General features: G+C 35.4%; 1 protein-coding gene across 1 annotated transcript; it reads left to right on the top strand.

Annotated features, from left to right (window-relative positions):
* Positions 1–3,939: 3,939 nt before the first annotated feature.
* On the top strand, positions 3,940–17,488 carry LOC104117023 (general transcription and DNA repair factor IIH subunit TFB4). The gene is made up of 11 exons (XM_018777858.3): positions 3,940–4,187; positions 4,308–4,405; positions 4,513–4,753; positions 4,901–4,947; positions 5,450–5,487; positions 5,561–5,606; positions 5,778–5,831; positions 5,932–6,000; positions 13,846–13,922; positions 15,765–15,860; positions 17,035–17,488. Exons 1-11 carry the CDS (start codon positions 4,157–4,159, stop codon positions 17,102–17,104), a joined length of 867 nt encoding a protein of 288 aa, XP_018633374.1. The 5' UTR covers positions 3,940–4,156; the 3' UTR covers positions 17,105–17,488.
* The last annotated feature ends 2,706 nt before the right edge of the window (positions 17,489–20,194 follow it).

The following is a 20,194-nucleotide window of genomic DNA, read 5'->3' as shown; positions in this document are numbered from 1 at the left end:
AAAAGTAGAGATTAAAAATGATGAGTAATGGAGAAGTTTATAGACGACAGAAATCGTGGTCATGATTACCTCGAAAATTGGCGAAAATATTTGCCAAATTGTGGGGTAACACGTGTTCGGGTCATTAAACATGAAGAGACGTGCGTCCTTTCAACTCTTCAGAAACTTGCTTGCTAAGGAAAGAGGTTTTCTCTACTTTCCGGTAACACTAAAGTATTATCACCGAAAGGTATGGGGACTATTTGTATGCGGTAAAATTGGTTAGTGACAATTGTATGAATGAGGAGGTGAGACGTGGAGCTGAAGACAGGTAAGAATGTAAGATGTAAGTCAGCAAGTAGTTGATACCGGTTGCAAGCATGTGACCGGTGTTGGGTGAATACCGAAGACAGGGTAACCAACAACAAAGATTTGAAGAATTGATATCGGATAACATTCAATGAACAACCGTTACAGAGAATATCTATATTTATAGCCAACTGTTGTGCAACCATCAATGTGAGTTTTATTCTCATTTAAAATGAGCTTGATTTGGGGATCTTATCTCCTTAAATATAGATATAAATATGAGAATTAGTATTCATTGTAGAAAAAAAATATTTTGTACACAAAAGCTTGAATCGACTCTCATTCTATGATATTATTCTTTTACCTTGTTCTTAATATTGTTCTTACTTTTGCTACCAGAGAAGTTAAAATTCGTAGCCATGCTTGTATTTCCTTTAAGTTCATTTTATAATCCTATTTACGTTCTTATTTATTTTATATTTTTCGATCAAATTAATTCACGTGTCTATAAAATCATGTTACAAATTCAACTGTATCGCTTTACGAGTAAATAGTTGGTTCAATTTAGATATTTTATTGTATGATAAAATTAACTAAAGTGATGAATGAGGAAAAAAGGGATTACTTGAATCTTGGAAATTTGAGTAGGGGCTGAGACCCTTTTTGGAGGTAAAATTGGGTTGTAGAGATGGTTGATGCTATCACAACTTCTCTCCTTTGGCCGTTTTCTTCTAGTAGAGACCCTACTCCGACCCGTTTCGTCATGTGGCTATTTATTCGGGCCTCTGGGTTCAATGACAAGAATGGGCGTAGAGAGTAGAGACCTATACTATACGTTTTCGAGTCAATAGTACCTCCTCTGGTCCAAAATAAATTGAGGAAAAAACACAAATAGGAAATGTTTAAGAAAAAGTTTCAAAAACCTAGCAGCATAAGGTATTTTACATGACATGACAACTAAATAAATATGTTTCTTAGCCGAAATCTACACATATGGATCAATAAATACGTTTGATAAAAAAATTCAAAAAATTCAATTCCTAAAAAACGCAAAGTGATTCAATTTCTTAGGAATAAGAAGTACTCCTAAAAATAAGAACATGTGAAAAGAAGCATATTAGGAGGATAATTTCAATAAAAAAAATAATTACTTATCTTCTGTCACAAAAAGAAGTTAATTCAATAAAGCGGTTATTTAATATTATTTATATTATATTGTATTAAATTTCAAATTTGTTTTATCTTATATTTATACATAAGGAATAATAATGGTATATATAAGCATAAAAATATTGAATTTTGTCACCGTTTGTACATAAAATAGATATTGAATAATAAATAATATATTCCTCACATATACAAAGCATATATTTTATATGACAAATATACATAAAATATATACAAATTTTATTAAATATACGTAAATTATACAATAGATACATAATACATACACCAAATATATAAAAAATTATGCGTCAAAGATATACTATATACATAAAAGATATGCATGTATTATGCATTTCTGTTTGAGAGAATAATGCAAAATGTGATTTTTAGAGTAGCTATTAATGAGAAGGAATTTTTCATAGAAAAATGTAAGTTTAGAAAATTTTGATTAATGATGAGAGAGAATTATGAATTGATTAATATGGCTCAAAAACAATCCCTTAAATTGTGGGTTTGTGTCGGTTTATGTTTAAGAAATTGAAGGCCAATAAATAAGGTAAAGAATCTGAAAAATACTATAACTATAAATGAATATGAGATTTTTGGAATAAAGCAAAAGCACTATTATTCGTATAAATGGTTATTAATAAGAGTTCTAACGTGTAAAAATCTCAAATAAAGTTTTGGTGTAGAACGTAGACACCAAATTTTACTTATTTTTTTTCAAATTGTCTTATTCATATTTTATTCAATTTATCTTACCTTGTTTTATTCTCTTCCATACAAGACGATTGAATTTTTCTCTACGAGCTTATGATATATTCCTTTCCTTAGGATTACTGAGTAAAATTTGCAAAAAGAATGAAAAAAATATTTTGGAAAAATATTTGCATTATTTTGAGTTTAGTTTGAATAAGTACCTTTAATATCATCCGGACTAAGTACCCAAAAAATTAAGTATCATTTGGACTTCCAAGAATAAGCTAGATTTTTTTAATTTGACCCTCCGATTTATTTTTCATGTTCCATTCCAAAACCTTACAAAATAAAGAGAATTGGAATGAATGAGGCGCACGTTGAATTTTTAAGCACGAATCTAGATTAGTCAGAACTCAAAAATACTATAGCAATCATAAACTTGACAAACTGAATTAGATTTATATAACTGACAACTAAACTCGCGAACGGACAACACCAACATATTAGTTAAAGCCGTGAAGATTGCCTAACAATGAAATGAGACACATAATATAATAAGAACGGCTATTTCCACTTTACTCCTTACTTTATCTTATATTTATATTTAACATTGTACTGCATTAAAAGGAATCCCTATTCCCAATGCACACACACGCACAATTTTTTTATTTTTTAAATTTCTGCTGCACACACAATCTGATATGTAGATACAACACATTTAACATTCAATTTTTTTGTCCCTCCTCACAACAAGTTTATCGGGTCATCGTATTTATGATTGATGAAAAAGAGGATGTGTACCCAATTCCTTGCTTATGGAAAAGAAAAGAAGCTAAATCCCTGCTCGACTTCTCAAAACAAAGATTTGTATTACACTATATGATAAAGTGATAACCACGCGTTATTAGATTTCATCACATTTATATTTTCATGTGTTAGACTTAAACTTATGCTCTTCGCTTAATCGCTCTTTGGTATTCGAAAGCGAAAAGCAAATTGTTGATCATGCCCGAAAAGAGAGGTTCAGTTTTTCTTCATTCAAGTAAGAAAAAGATGGAACCTTCACAGACCTATATGGAATCAGAACTCTCGTCCTCCTCTTTCTTTACCTTATGTAGCTGAACTTTCTTATTTTTTCCATTGATTTTTTTCTGATCAAGAGGTATAGATCATGTTAATAGATTAACGAAAATGTGCAAAAGAATGAGTACCTTAGGATGAAGAAGAATGCAACCAACGAAAATTACCTTATTAAAAGAGAGAAATTGAGCGCGAGAGAGAGCTACGAAAGAAGAGAATAGTTTAAAGAACATGTGTTCATATGAGAAGGGCAAAAGAAATCAACATCCAAGGAAAGAGGTTCAAATATTTAAGGTACAATTAAAACAACTTTTTGTATAACATATTATTGTAGAATTCGTGCCAAAATTATATATGTAGTAGTAAAATGGGATGGCTTGGGATGTGCTTAATAGTCACATTGTTAGCAAAATGGAAAAAGAAATAGTTTTAGAAAATTGAGAAAAAAAAGTAGAACGTACAATACTCCGTTCACTTTTACATTTTGATACTTCAACAAAAAATAAATTTCCCCCCGCCCCCCCGGTGTTATGGTAAATTTAGATACTTCATTTAATATTTCATACTGATAGATGTGGGATTTGAAACCACTCCCTTTCGGAGCAGAGCCTAAATCTGGCGCCTTAGACCACTCGGCCAAACTGTCCTCGTGATGCAGTACCTTCGGCTCCAACTACTTACTGACCAGGTAAAACTCGAACGGTACTAAATTACTCCTCTCCCCAAATATCTCTCTCTCTCTCTCTCCTGCTCTTTCTCTGTGTTTTCACTTATTTTACAACGGCAGGGCTAAAAGGTAAAATCCGACAGTACGTTGCAGCAAAGGTTCCACTGGAGGTCACAATTTCTCTACCCCGAACCCGCACTCAGGCATTTCCTCTGTTTCCCATTTTCAGTATTCCAGTAAGTTCCGCCGCCGGCCATGACTCCGGTTTCATCAAAGCTTTACACAGGTCTCTCCCTCCCTCTCTCTGTAGCTGAAGTTATGCAATACAATATTATGCTAATTAACTAAAAGAAAACTACACATAAATTAATTGTCTTAAATCAATCTTCTTTTTGAATAATTTCAGATGATGTAAGCCTATTGATGGTTCTGATCGATACTAATCCGTACTTTTGGAGCTCCATGAAGAATACTGCCTTCACATTCTCTAAATTCCTATCTCATGTAAACCCCTCAAAACCCAAAAATATGTTTTTAAAAAAATAAATAAATAGTCCTTGTAGTTTCTATTCATTGAAGTTTGATGCTGGAATTTTTGGGAAAAAATGCAGGTTCTTGCTTTCTTAAATTCAATACTTCTGCTGAATCAGATGAACCAAGTGGTTGTGATTGCAACTGGTTACCATTCATGTGACTATGTGTTTGATTCGTCTAGTTCAATGCAAAGGGCTGAATGCTTGTTGGAGAAACTAGAGGAGTTTGTGGATAAAGATGAATCCTTGAGTCAAGAAGACTCTGTTGATGGAGTTGGATTTTCACTTCTTTCTGGTTCCCTTTCCATGGCTCTTTGCTGTATCCTCAATCACTTCATGTTGGTTTGGCTTTTTTTATCCTCATTGAATTGCAAGTTTAGTGTTTTTTTATCTTTTATGGTGCATAGCTGTGAATTCATGTTTGTTTAGAGGAAGTGTGCTTCTCTTAACCTGTGTGAATGGTTAGATATTCAACGGGTATTTCGTACAGGGCCTCTTCATCCACAGCCTCGGGTAAGTTCCTCAATTCAGAAGAAACTGAAATGGGTTCTTGGGTATTTAAATTGGTAGAATTTGATATGAAAATTTCTACTAGTATTCTGTGGATTTTGTTGTCCATTTCCACTTGTAGATTTTACTATTCCTATAGTTATGTTGCGTGGACTCTCCAAAATATTGCCGCACCCGTGTCGGATTCTCCAAAACTACATTGCTTTTGGAGAATCTGACACGCACCCTGCGACATTTTCGGAGAGTCTAAGCAACATATATATTAATTGCCTTTTCCTCTGTCCCATTTCATGGGCAATTTTATTTACGTAATTTTACCAGATATTGCTACAAAATTGATACTGCCTGTACTACTAGTTTAATTTAACCTTTTAGTGTCTTTTAGAAGTAAGGTTATTGTTGGGAAAATACGCGTCTTTTCTTGTATTGTGCTTCAAAATTTAATTCCTTTTCTGTTATGTTGGATATCAAAGTTGCTAAAAGATTGTGCTTGAAATGATGGCAGATATTGTGTCTGCATGGATCGCCAGATGGGCCCGGACAGTATGTTTGATCTGAGCAGCCTACAATCTTTTCATCATTAGGTTCTCCGCTGAAACTTTTTTTTTTTGGGCAGATATGTTGCAGTCATGAATGCAATTTTCTCAGCTCAACGTTCAATGGTATGTAGAGGTTTAGTAATTCTTTTCTTCAATATTGTAGCCGTTTCATTTCCTTCTAGATTAATTCGAAAATAACAACACTATCTTCATAAAGGTAATCTCTATAAACTAGGGAATGGGACTCAGATTGTTATATTGTGGTTCTACTCTAAGAAATGCATTTTATTGCAGGTACCGATTGATTCGTGTGTAATAGGATCCCAGCATTCTGCTTTTCTTCAGCAGGTATCATTTCTCTACCTGCAACTTTTGGTCCTAAATCTATTCTTTCCCAGTATTGGTTCCTTTTTGGCTCACTGATGTAGTGGTGCATATCTGTGGACAGGCCTCTTACATCACTGGTGGTGTATATTTGAAACCCCAAGTATCAGATGGACTGTTTCAATATCTCTCGGTAAGTGTTGTTGAATTTGTTAAGACTCAGTTATCTATAGCTTATCCAGTTTAACTCTCCAGTGGCTTCCTTTAAGCATGAATCCGATCTGATTTGGAAGCATGTTGAACTGATTTGATTTGTTTATTATATGTAATGCTTTTACCAAGGAGCTTATGCTATAAAGACCTGCCAAGAGTTTTTTCCATTGCATATCTGTTTTCTATCTTTTCATATGTAGTCTTCTCTGTTGTAGTTGGATATACAGTGACCAACAAAGTGGTGGGGATTAATAATCATGTCATTGAAAAGATATGACTGAATAAATCCCAATGTTCAATGACTTTGGGGGGGGGGGCATGTATAGGGAACTCTTTTCCAAACTTCATCTGCGCTACCCTAAGTTGCTCGGATGCGGGTGTCCAATACGGGTGCGGATCTAGAGGTCGGATCCTTCATGATCTGAATTTCAAGATGTGGGGGTACGGATCCATGTACGTTTACGGGTAATTCAAATATCTAAAAGTAGAGTTATATAAATATGCCTAAATTATGAGAGTTATCAATACTATAAGAAATAACTTCTGCACAGTTATCTTTCATATATAATTAAGTATTGATTTTTAAGTTTTAGATTGGAAATCTAATTCTTATAGAAATAGAGCTCTTGAAGATTTAGCAAACATGTCAAATTTTCACTACATTAATTTGCTTATAGTGGAGAACAAATGGTACAATATTTTTTAACAGATAAACTCCAATATAAAGTCTCATTTAAGGACTCTATTACTCCTGCACTTTCCCCAATTCCTGTTGTCAAATGTTCGTCTTCCCCAAGTCCCTCTTTGAAGCTCTCTGCTTCTCTCCTTCAAAAAAGATAAAAAGAAGAAACAAGAACTGCAGGATCCATTCAAGGTCTTCCCCAACAGCGGCATACCCGCTTCAAATTTATCCTAGCTTTTATTTTAATTTCAGAAATCAATATGTAATCTTGTCTCGAATTTCTTTGTAACTTTTGGTTAAAGTACCCAAAATTGATTGACCATATCCGGTACGGATCCCATACCCGCGTCATATCGACTCGGGTACGGCAAGGGTTTTGAAGAGTCCGCGCAACATATGCGCTACCAGTTCAATCACTTTTTCATAGCGCTCTATAGTGAAATGTATGTTGCTCGGACCTTTCAACATCCCTACCGCACCTGTGTAGATCCAACACGATTTGGGTGCCGGTATGGGATCCACACCGTATTTGGTCAACTTACCTTGGGTTCTTCGACTACATCTATGACCAAGAAGTATATATTGATTGGTATTTGGTTTGATTTTGGGTTTATGTCATATATATGGTTTGATTTTGGGTTTATGTTTATATATATATATATATAGTTATATGAAGTATGAGAATGCTTTGCAATTACACGAGATATCTTATGAATAAAATATTACTAGGTATTTAAGAAGAATTAAAATTTAACCCGAAGAAGGGAGCTAGTTAAATCAATGATTTCAGGCCTATGAGCCTTCTAGGCAGCATATACAAGTCTCAAAGGTGCTCACCGAAAGGATGAAGCTGGTCATTGAAAAAAATGTGATTGGTAATGAAAATGCCTTCATCGAGTGGAAGCAGATAGTGGATGCAGTGCTGGTCGCAAGTGAATGCATTGACCATTATCAGAAAGAAAAGAAGAGGGGTGATTTGCAAGCTGTATACGGGAAAAGCCTTCAACAGTGTAAACTGGGATTTTCTACCGCGGTTTGAAGCTAAATGGATAAACTGGATTAGATTCTGTATCACCGCTGTTAGAATATCTATCATTATCAATGGCGCACCTGAAGGTTTTTTCCCCACACAAAAAGGATTGAGGCAAGTGATCCACTTTCTCCACTTCTTTTTATACTTGCCTTGAAAGCATTAAGCTTAATTCTAAGAGCCCGTTTGGATTGGCTTATTTTAAGTGCTTTTAAGCCATTTTTTAGCGTTTGGATAAAATAAAAAAGGTGCTTTTAAGCACTTGTTTTTAAGCTAAAATGACAAAAACAAGCCAAAAGCCAAAAACTAGAATTCCTAACTTATAGCGTATGCTTAAAAGTCACTTAAAATTAGCCCATCCAAACGGGCTCTAAAAAAGGCCATAGAGCTGAAATGGATGGAAGGTTTCATTATTGAAGACAGAAATAGATGCAAAGTGGAGGTGTCACATATCCTCTATTCCGATGATACGTTGCTGCTATGTAAGGCAGATGAAAGGCAACTCCTGTACCTAAAGACAATTCTCCTGGCCTTCGAGGCCATATCTGGACTACATGTGAACTGGGGAAAGAGCATCATTTTCTCTGTTAATGCTGATCATGCCATTCTGAAACTTGCAGCCATCTTACGTTGCAAAGTTGAAAACTTTCCTACTATTTATCTTGGTATGCCATTGGGTGCTAGATTCAAAGATGCCAATGTTTGGCAAGGTGTGATAGAGCAGTGCGAATGGAAGCTTGCTCCTTGGAAGAAACAGCATATTTCTTTTGGTGGCAGGTTAACTTTAATTAACAGCGAGCTTGATGGGACCCCAACTCATGTTATGTCCTTATTTCGCATGCCCACAAGTGTGGTGAAACAATTAGACAGAATGAGGAGTATCTTTCTGTGGGATGGAAATCAGGAATAAAAGAAAATCCCTTTGTTGAAATGGGAAACTATTACTGATAGAAAATTTGGAGACTTGGGAGTCAAGAACCTAAAGCTATGAAACAGAAGTTTGCTATTTAAATGGCACTGGAGGTTTAATGACAGCAGTAATGGCTTACAGAAAAATGTTAGAACTGCTAAGTATGGCAAAAAGGAGGAGTGGTGAACTAACAATGTAAAAGGTGCTGGTGGAGTGTGTCTGGAAACATACCAGAAGCCTTCGGGATGACTTTTATGACTGCGTCAAATTAAAAGTTGGTAATGGCATGAAAGTGAAGATGTGGATAGACAAATGGATAAACGATACCCCTTTTAATGGAGATATTCCCAGGTCTTTATTCAATCAGCACAAAAAGAACTGTACTGTGGCAGATTGCTACGCCAATGGGGGATGGAACTTACTTTTGAGGAGGAACCTATACGATTGGGAAATTGAACTTGCTAATGCATTAATCCAGAAGCTGGAACTGGTCTCCTTAAATGATCCGTCAGAGGACACTCTATGGTGGAAGTATCAGTAGGATGGTAAATTCACAGTGAAGACTCGTTACAAAAATTTCTTAAAGAATATAAGAGGAACCAATGAATGTTGGCCATGTAGATCCATCTGGAAAACCATTTCCCCCCCCCCCCCCCGATATGACACCTATGAACCTAGTGCTCTGATACCAACTTGTCACGACCCCAAATTCCCTCCGTAGGATGTCGTGATGGCACCTAGTCTCTAAGACTAGGTAAGCCTATCAATGCGGAATAATAATAAATATCTGAAATAAATAAACTACAATTCAAACAATTTCAACTCCCAAAACCCGGTAGAAATAAGTCACAAGCTTCTAAGAATTTATTCTCAATGTCTCTATATGTCAAGGTCTAAATAAAATATAAGGAAGCAACATAAAATGATAGAAGGGGACTCCGGAGTCTGCGGACGCTGGCAGATATACCTCGAAGTCTCCGTGCGCAGGTAACTCAATGACGTCTAGGCTGGTAAAATGTACCTGGATCTGCACAAAAAGATGTACAGAAGCGTAGTATGAGTACACCACAGCGGTACCCAGTAAGTGCCAAGCCTAACCTCAGTAGAGTAGTGACAAGGTCAGGTGAGGCCCTACTGGAATATAATAATGGCATGGTAAAATGTTTATCAATGTAGTAAAATAAAATGACATTGAAAATGAATCAAATAGTATGTCACATTTAATGACACCAAATAATTGCAAATAATATCTCGTGGAAATCAAAACAGAATTTCCTTCAACTTTATGAAAATCACAATAATAATCAAAGGCAACTACAGCCATAAATCAATATCAACAAGGGCACTCTCGAGGTACCGCCTCGTAGTCCCAAATCATAAATAAATTCACAATATCTCATTTCCTTATATCACCGCGGGAGCCTTCACAATTTATTTAAAGAAAATATTTTTTCCGAAATAGCATCCCGCGTTTTAGCCACCCTTATCACACCGCATGACTTCTAGTAGTTCCCCTACTAGCCACGCGTATCAAGCCACCCTTATCTCACCGCATGCGTTTCAACACCCAGACCTTATACCACCGCATGCGTATCAATATCATAATATATCACAATTTGCACCTCAAGTGCTCAAATAATTTAACTTGCCAAAATAATTCAACAACAATATTTTTCCACAATAAAGAGCTCACGGCTCATGCCAAAATAAATCATCAATAATAGTTTTCCACAATAAAGAGCTCACGGCTCATGCCAAAATAATTCATCAATAATAGTTTTCCACAATAAAGAGCTCACGGCTCATGCCAAAATAATTCATCAATAATATTCTTCCACAATAAAGAGCTCATGGCTCCCTCACAATGAGTATAAAAATATTCAGGAGTAAATAATTTAGGAAAATAATATTTCAAAATCTTTACTACGTTGCTTCAATATCAAGTTTAAAAATGTCAAGTACTTCATAATAATAATATTTAATTTAAAGAAAATCAATCTTCAAATAATGCACAGAATAAAAGAAACCAAGTTTCAATTAAACAGGTAAAACAATTAGTAAGAAAAGATCAAACAAATTTGAAGTATATATATCTCACATCAATGATGAAGAATATAACAAGATAAAATAATTTAATAAATGCGCAACAACGATCTATACAATTTAAAAATATAATCTTTCGCAATTTAACCCGTGTACACATTCGTCACCTCGTGCACACGACTTTCAACACATTTCAATAATCACATCAATACCAATCCTAGGGGAAATTTCCCCACATAAGGTTAGACAAGTCACTTACCTCGACTTGCTCCAATTTAACCAAGTATTATGCTTTTTCCTCGAATTTCCGACTCCGATCGACTCGTATCTAGTCATAATTAATTCGATACAGTCAACAAAAATTATAGTAATCACTTTCATAAGAAAATATTACATTTTCATTAAAATTCGAAATTAGCTCAAAATTTGCCCGTGGGGCCCACATCTCGGAATCCGGCGAAACTTATAAAATCCGACAACCCATTCAATTACGAGTCCACCCATACCAATTTTACCAAAATCCGATAACAACTCGACCTCCAAATCTTAAATTTTTGGTTTTGGAAGATTTTGCAAAAATCTTGATTTTTCTTCCATAAATTCACGGATTCATGATGTAAATGAGTATGGAATCATGAAATATAATCAATATAGGATAAGGAACACTTACCCCAATGTTTTCCCGTGAAAATCGCCCAAAAATCGTCCAAGAACCGTGCTCCAAAAATTCAAAACGAAATGAATGAAATGACCATTTTTGGTCCTTAAGTTTCTGCCGATCCGTCACTAAAAGTCCATTTTTCGTCACTAAAAGTCCACCAGAAACAGCTCTACCAGTCTTACTTCAATTGATCATAACTTTATGTACAAATGTCCAAATGATAAATGGTTTACCTTTCTGGAAACTAGAATCCACCGACTACAACTTTCATGTTTTGCAATTATTCTGATTCCTTATGCATTGCGAGATATAGGCTCCCAAAGTCGGCTGCATGCATCAGAATTTCTGGCGAAATTTCTGGCGAAACTGCTCTACCAGCCTTCATTCAATCCATCATAACTTTCTGTACAAATGTCCAAATAATGCATAGTTTAACTTTCTGGAACCAATAATCCAACGAATACAACTTTCATGTTTTGCACATTTGATATAAGCTTTTAAACTTGGCTCCACGCACGGAATTTCTGCAACAGAAATTTCAGCAAACAGAAATTTCCAGCACTTTGTCCGAAATCCATTCCGTTTACCTTCCGAAATCCACCCGAGACCCTCGGGACCTTAACCAATTATTCCAACATGTCCCAAAATACCATACGAACTTAGTCGAGGCTTCAAACTACATCAGACAACATCAAAACGACGAATCACACCTCAAATCAAAATCAATGAACTTTGAACTTTCAAATTCTATATCTTGTGTCGAAACACATCAAATCAATTCGGAATGACTTCAAATTTTGCACACAAGTCATAAATGACATAACTGAGCTATGAAAATTTTCAGAATTGGATTTCGACCCCGATATCAAAAAGTCAACCTCTCGGTCAAACTTCCCAAAAATTCAACTTTCGGCATTTCGAGCCTAATTCTACTACGGACTTCCAAATAAAATTCCGATCACGCTCCTAAGTCCAAAATCACCATACGGAGCTGTTGTAATTTTCAAAATTCTATTCCGGGGTCGTTTGCACATAATTTGACATCCGGTCACTATTTGAACCTAAACTTTTAATTTTTCATCAAAACTCCATATCTCGCGCTAAGGACCTCGGAATTTGATTCCGGGCATACGCCTAAGTCCCAAATCACGATACGGACCTACCAAAATTATCAAAACACTGATCCTAGTCCGTTTGCTCAAAATGTTGACCAAAGTCAACTTAGTTGAGTTTTAAAGCTCTAATTCACATTTTAATTCATTTTTCACCTAAAAACTTTCCGGAAATTTTTTACGGACTGCACATGCAAGTCGAGTAATGATAAATAGTGCTTTTCGAGGTCTTAGAACACATAATTAATTATTAAATTTAAAGATGACATTTTGGGTCATCACACCTGCCTAACCCACGATTATTTTCAGAAGAGGGGAAACAGTTTGTGCAGCAGATGCTATATATTCGAAGGAGCTAGTGAATCAGTAAATCACGTACTGCTTCATTGCTCAATTACCAGACAGATATAGGAAATATTCTTTGCCAGATATAGGATGCATTAAGCTTGCTTTAAGTAGCTGGTATGGACAGATCTCTCGTGCTGACAGCACACATTACTGGAAGCTATTCCCATTTGCATTGTTGGAATGTTTGGCTAGAAGGAATAACAGAGGCTTTAACAATGGGAAGGAAAGCATATCACTTGTAAAATCTAGGTGCTTGAAATGCCTTTACTTGTGGAGTAGGAAGAATATTGTAACTCACATTGACTCACTGTTAGACATGTTACACTCCTTCAGTCTATAAAAGGAAGCTCTCTCCTTATATTCTGATGTACTGTTTTATGTACCTTCTCGGTACTTTTTAATAAAATCTTTACCTTTCCTGACCAGAAATAAAAACAAAGAATTAAATTTTATTAGTTTTAGTACTAGTTCATTAACTTTAATTTATTAAAATATATACTTATATATGTCTAATATACATTTATTGGTCGTATCCCAACACCCGTATTCGGCACTAGGATCCATACCCCTGAATCTAAAATTTTTGTGATGAAGAATCCGTCCTCTAGATTGATACCCGTATCAGCTACACACACCCGAGTCTGAGCAACATAGGTGAAATGTTCATGCTATGTCTTTTTAAGTGCGTAGGAGATGATAAAATCATGAATGAAGATGTAATTGTTGTATAATCTTATGTTCAAAATTTCGTTCACCTAGCATGAAATACAATGGTTCATTGCTATTTGCTACAACCACTTTCATGACTAGAGTACAGTTTCTGCACCAGAAATTCTTTTCATTTCACTGCTTACCCAAAAAAAATCTTTTTAAATTCACTGCACCAAAGGCTGGATATAGGTTTCCTGAATAAATGATACTTCAAGTTGGCATCATATTTCGCTCTGATCTGATGTGTCTTATTTATAGACTGTCTTGTCTTCGGAAATGTTTTCTAATTTTTCATTTGAAAATATTAATGGGCCTTTTCAAAATGCAGACGGTGTTTGCGACTGATTTGCATTCTCGTGCCTTTTTGCAACTTCCCAGGCCTGTGGGAGTTGACTTTCGTGCATCGTAAGTGCTTCAGCATGTCTTTTAGTTAAATTATTTCTCTCATGATGAGCTGATGTTCAAAGCAAGCACACACTTAGACTATGATGCACTATCTTTGTTTTTGCCTATCATTGTCCATTCTGGGCTGAATCTGTTTGGCAAGTAGACCCTCAATGAATTTGCATGACCTGTTGATAATCTATATGTAGGTCGTACGCTTTGCGTTTATACGGCTTAGCTTTGCCATTGCCTGTAGTGGCCGATGATTTCATTTTAACACATTATTTATAATTGTCATGTGTGCTTTTCTTTTGGCTTCTGTCTGATAGAACCTTACTCATCTGAAAAGTAAGAAACATGAATCAGTAAACATTTAAACCAGTATATGCTAAGTAGTGGAAATCAGAATTTAACTTTTGAGGTTTTAACCAGAACTTGAATGCATAACATTGAGAGTGTCACAAAACAGCATATACCTCTTTCTTTTGAAAGGTTTGTAAACCTTACTTAAAGTAGGGTCCAGAAACACTTACAATAATAACCTATGTTGCTCGGGTGCGGGTATCCGATCCGGGTGAGGATCTAGAGGTCGGATTCTTCATCTCATAAAATTTAGGATTTGGGGGTATGGATCTAAGTGCAGATATGTGTGTTGGGATAATGCCAATATATATATATATATATATATATATATATATATATATATATATATATTATAAAGCTAAGTTGCTCGGACTCTTCACTTTCAGTGCCGCACCCGTGTCGACACGACGTGGGTGTGGGTATGGGTGTGGTATCCGTGTCGGATATGGTCAACCGATTTTGGGTACTTTGACCAAAATCAACGGAGAAATTTGGGACAGATACAATGATTTTTGAAAACAAATCAAAAGCTAGGGTGATATGGAAGAAAATGGAATACCTTGTATATATAAATTTCTATGTCAGTCCTTTTCCTTTTATCTCCTTCTAAAATCCTTCTCGCAATACCTTGTAAGTTTTCCACATAATGTCTCATAATTTAGACTTATTTTTATAACTCTATTTTTAAATAATTGAATTATTTTCAGCCGAATCCCCGCACCTGTATCCGTACCTGGATCCGTACCCCTGAATCTTTAAATTTAGATCATGAAGGGTCTGACCTCTAGATCCGCACCCGTATCGGACACCCGCACCCGAGTCCGAGCAACTTAGTTATAAAGTATAATTTCGATTGATTAAGGTTACTGAACTAAAATTGAAAATATTTAATATTTTATTCATAAGATGTCTTGCGTAATAGCAAAGCATTCTCATACTTTATATAACTATATATATACAATATAAACACAAAAATCAAACCAAATACCCAATCAATCTATACTTCTCCATCATAGATGTAGTCAAAGTACCCAAGGTAAGTTGACCAAATCCGGTATGGATCCCACACCCACACTCATGTCGTGTCGACACGGGTGCGGCAGAGATTTTGAAGAGTCCACGCAACATAGGTAATAATTAGAAGTGAGAAACTGATGAATGAGAATTTTCTATCTAAGCCCCTTTAGATGGTGGTGACCAGTTTCTCTTTCAATCATGTTAGTTATGTTAGTGAATAAAAAAGAATCCGGTGGAATCCTATTACAACAAAAAGGAAAAGGGATGTTTAATTCAGGAGACCTATCCTACTAATAGCAACTGCAAGTATTAACTGAAGTCCTGCTGTCTGACACCAAATAAATATGTACTCCAATTTCTAGTCCATTTTGACACAAATTCCTTGAGCCTCATACCCCAATGTAGTATTGGGATTACTCTTCGCCCTTTTCACACTCAATTAACTATTGTTGCTCATCTGATGAAGTTTCTACTAACTTGTAGGTGCTTTTGCCACAAGAACACAATTGACATGGGCTACATATGCTCTGTTTGTTTATCCATATTCTGCAAGCATCACAAGAAATGCTCAACATGCGGGTGAGTTTCATTGTCTTTTAACTAAAGAGTCTCATTGACAAGCTCTTCATTTCTCATTATTATGCTGCATTGAAAATTGGTTTCGGTCCAGAAGGTCAACACGACCTTATGATCATGTCAAATGTTACGGGCAGTCCTGGTCACCTTTTTGATCAGTTCATAAGGTTCTTGTTGCAACCTGCATCAATTGACCACTATGGAGTGTGCTTTACAAAAAGCAAAAACTCAACTCCATTGCTTCACAGTCAAGGAGGTCTAATAATCAGCTCTTGTAAATGCTATTAGGGAGACTTTTGCCATGATTTACGTGCCCTAGCTTCATTACATAAAGATTTCTGCACCAAAAAAGCGAAAAGAGAAAATACATCTTTGCTTTAATCTATGTACACTCTCATGTTTTCCTGCAAAGAATCGCTGGTTTTTCTCCCAGATTACCCATAAAATACAAGCAGGAACCTGGTGGTATTATTTACTGTTCCGTATCAACTATGTCTCAATCCCGTATTAGTTGGAGTTAGCTATATGAATCCTTTTGTATCCTCGCTTATTGAAAGGCTCTTTGCAAGGACAAGGGAGTGCACATAATGATTGTTATCTTAGTGATCTGATTTTGACATTTTTGTTTGCGACATGATATGTGCTAGTTTTCCTAGGAAGGCCGAGTTCTGAACAGAAATTATACGGCAAATAGGTGCAGTTACAGTTCCTATTAGGAGCCACTTGTGACTGGTTGCATATTTCCTTAAAAAGTGTGAGAAAGATGAGTACATGTCGTTACTGTGTGCTGTCATGTTATTTAAAAGTTAAAACAAAGATTTCTTTGTGGTAGTCTGGAATAGAGAATTAGCTCTCACCAGCGGTGTCCCTTAAACATTCTTTAAATTGGGCTGGTAAACTTTCTTGCCATCTGGTGTCTCAATTATGTTAACGACTTTAATTTCTTAGAGAAGAATTGGGGATGCATGAACGTCAGTCACCTAGTTACTGCTAATAGATTACTTGTCATCTACATTTTAAGGATTCTCTTCCTGTTCTCCAAGAATATCTGAGACACAAATCTAAAGGCACAGATGGTCAAAGTAACTGTTCTACCGCCGTTCTGCTGAATACTAAATCATATAATGGATGCTTGGGTTTGGATATTCTAACTTTTGAATCATGCCATCAAATGCAGATCAAATTTTGGAGAGGCACGAAAGCAGGATCCCTCAGCCTCGGATCAGAAGAGAAACCCCAGATGGTAGTTGAACAAGATAATGCTAAAGTTATCCTTAACACCTCACAGGTTGCTGCACAACTGTGTTTCAAGAGCTTTCTTATGAGAAGGATGTTGACTTGTTCGGATCAATTTTCAAAAAAAGGAAGGCTAGGAGGACAAGAGGAAAAGCTCAAGACAAACTTCTCCTGACGAAATAGGAAGTTTTCTTGTTACTGAACAATTTCCTTTTCTAGATGAAGGAAAACAGCGGGATGATCCTAATTAACTGGTCTGGTTTTAATCTTTCTATATAAAATTGTTATTACCGAAATGGAAAGTTGGAAGTGGAGTTCCAAAACAAGTTAGGGTGTACAAATTGCAAATCATAGTTCCAAACATCTTTCGAAATTTAGGTCCATAGTTTCTAATCGTCCTGGGAAACGAATTATTGTATCTCCGTCAATTTACCTTTCTTATAACAAATCTTTGCTGCTGCAGATGATACAAATTTCCCCAGTATTTAATTTATTATTCATATATTTTAGTGATTTGTTTTTACAAGAAATTTTGGAAGAAGAATACTTAATCCATCATAATTATAATAGTGCTTAATTTTAGACTTTAAAATATAACAGAAATTTTTTTAATGCAAAATTTTTCATTAAAATTTGCTAGTCGTTCATCTTGCATATACTTATTACCGAAAAGTAATTTGAAATTATGAATAAGACAAGTGTTAATAGTTCTAAACCTCAAGAAAGCTTTGTGTAAGATACGAAAGGACAAATATCTTTCTGTTTCTAGGCCGATTTTTCAAATTAGGTTACGTGGTTTTATAAACCAATTTGTGGAGCATGATTCTGTTTCTTGGCAAATTTTTGGAGTAAAATACTAAGCTAGCATTTGCACGTAGATTTGATTGAAACTTGAAAAAATAATTTTTGAAGTTGTATTGAAAAATAATTTTTGAAAGTTGAAGTTGTGTTTGGACATGCATTTTATTCGAAGAAAAGTTAGAAGTTTTGTGAGCAGAAAAAAATTTCACCAAAAAACTACCCTAAACTAGTTTTGGAAACTTGAAATTTTTTGGCCCAAGACAACATCATATTTCATAAACAAACAATATATTCACTTTTTTTTTTGAAAAAATAAGCCAAAATCTATGGCAAAACGAGAAATAAAAGATTTGAGTATAAAGTTGGCTTGTGGTTAATTAGGCTGCGAGTCTTATATAAACCTTCTTCTGGAGATATGATACAGACCAGATGTAGTATATACTGTATCCAACAAAATTTGGATATTCGACATTATTATTCTTATATACTCAACAATGCATTTCGCTAACCACATCTGGGTACTTTATATCTCTGCAATAGTACTGCTGCTAAATCTATTAACTACTTCTGTACATCTTCTGATCCACCAGAAATTACACAATTTCTCAAAATTACGCAATGAATAAATAGTGGTAACTGATTTCAGGATCATGAGGAACTACGGTTGCAGAGGCTATAACCAGATATAAGAGAGCTGAAGGCAAAAGCAACGAACGCCAGGAAAGACAGCGCGATCGATGCACTTGCCATTTCCGTGAACTCATCTTTCCCCCAATTTGATATCCAGTCGTCTACCCTCATCGCAGCAGAAGAGGATGCTGACATAAGAAGATATGCCAATATCTGCACAGATACATGCAGAAATAAAGACCATCTTCAGAGCATATAATACATAGAACAGCAACAATACCAATAAAGCTAGCCTTTGGTACGTTACAGGCACAATCATAGCAAATTAAATTGATCCAGAAGTTTTCGACTGGCTACATAGAAACTATACACTTGGGAAGTACTTAGTACACTGCAACAAGCGAGGATTCTTATGGTCCATGATCAGATGTACCTGGTAGTTTTTGATTCTAACTTCTTACATAAAAATATGTCATATTAGGACAGTGAACTGTTAGTCGGGATTATTAGTGTCCTGCCACTTATTGGGCAAAGAGTACTTTGATAATCTCAAATTTCACATATATTTGAATTCTTGCCCTGAATTTGGCTATAAGTTATTTAGCTCCGAATTCTTGCTCAAAAGGGATAGTCCCAAAGATCTTTTGGAAGTTATGAATAGCTATGTGTTATAATTGATGCTATTGGCTATAGGTTGTTGGGCTTGCCTCAGACAGACAGTGGTTCAGATTAGTAAACCTACCTCTGATTCTATCCTAACCAGTGCGAATCAAAAACTTTGAATGACGTTGTCCAAAGCCTAGAGGAGGCACTGAAAAGATTTTCTTCAGCACTAAGAGTGAATGAAGTAATCTAAAGTAATATTTTCTTTTGAAAAAAGATTATTATTGGTCACCTAAAACTTTTCGAGTTCATTATTAATTAAGCAACAACAACCCAATATAATTGGAGGATCAACCCTTAGTCCGTTTTTATTTTCCTTGGCTATGAATGCACTGACGCGACACATTCAAAGGGAGGTGCCATGATGTATGTTATTTACATATGACATAGTTCTGATTGACGATACGTGAGATAATGTTAGCGAGAGGCTGGTGGTGTGGAGACAAACCCTAGAGTCTACATGTTTCAAGTTGAGCATGACGTGATTCAGTAAGCGAACACAGATGTAAATCTTGATACACAAGTCATCCCCAAGAGAAAGCTTCAAGTATTTTAGGTCAGTTATACAAAGAAATGGAGTGATTGATGAGGATGTCACACATCGTATCGGAGCGGGGTGGATAAAATTGATGCTCGCATATGGTGTCTTATGCGATACAGGGGAAACTCAACATAATATGCGGCCTAAGGCGAAAATAAAAAGTGAGGTCTTAAATTTTTTTTAATTAATTTGTTTACTTTTATAATTTATCGAAATCTAAAGAAGTTATAATTAGTTTTAATTATTGCCAATGTCTAACCAATTTATTTAATCTCTCGTGTTATCATGTTGAACTTTATTAATTTGGTTTTTAAAAAAATTTCAACCGAGGCAACTGATATAGAAATTGTTAACGATAATTGAGTTAAGACTTTTTACCTGATTGAGTTTACCAATTAGAGTATTCTTCTACTTATATAGTTCCTCTTAGCACTTTTAATTATAAATATAAGTTGAAACAAATAAT

Source organism: Nicotiana tomentosiformis, chromosome 1 (genome assembly GCF_000390325.3).
Source record: "Nicotiana tomentosiformis chromosome 1, ASM39032v3, whole genome shotgun sequence".
Lineage (NCBI taxonomy): Eukaryota > Viridiplantae > Streptophyta > Magnoliopsida > Solanales > Solanaceae > Nicotiana > Nicotiana tomentosiformis.
This window is presented reverse-complemented; position numbering and strand designations above follow the sequence as displayed.

What these genes read in the sequence shown, in the direction of transcription:
- LOC104117023 (XM_018777858.3), top strand. Translation starts at nt 4,157, where the DNA reads ATGACTCCGGTTTCATCAAAGCTTTACACAG. An exon ending in TTCATCAAAGCTTTACACAG is followed by an intron (nt 4,188 to 4,307) that starts GTCTCTCCCTCC and finishes GAATAATTTCAG; the next exon opens with ATGATGTAAGCCTATTGATG. An exon ending in AAGAAATGCTCAACATGCGG is followed by an intron (nt 15,861 to 17,034) that starts GTGAGTTTCATT and finishes CATCAAATGCAG; the next exon opens with ATCAAATTTTGGAGAGGCAC.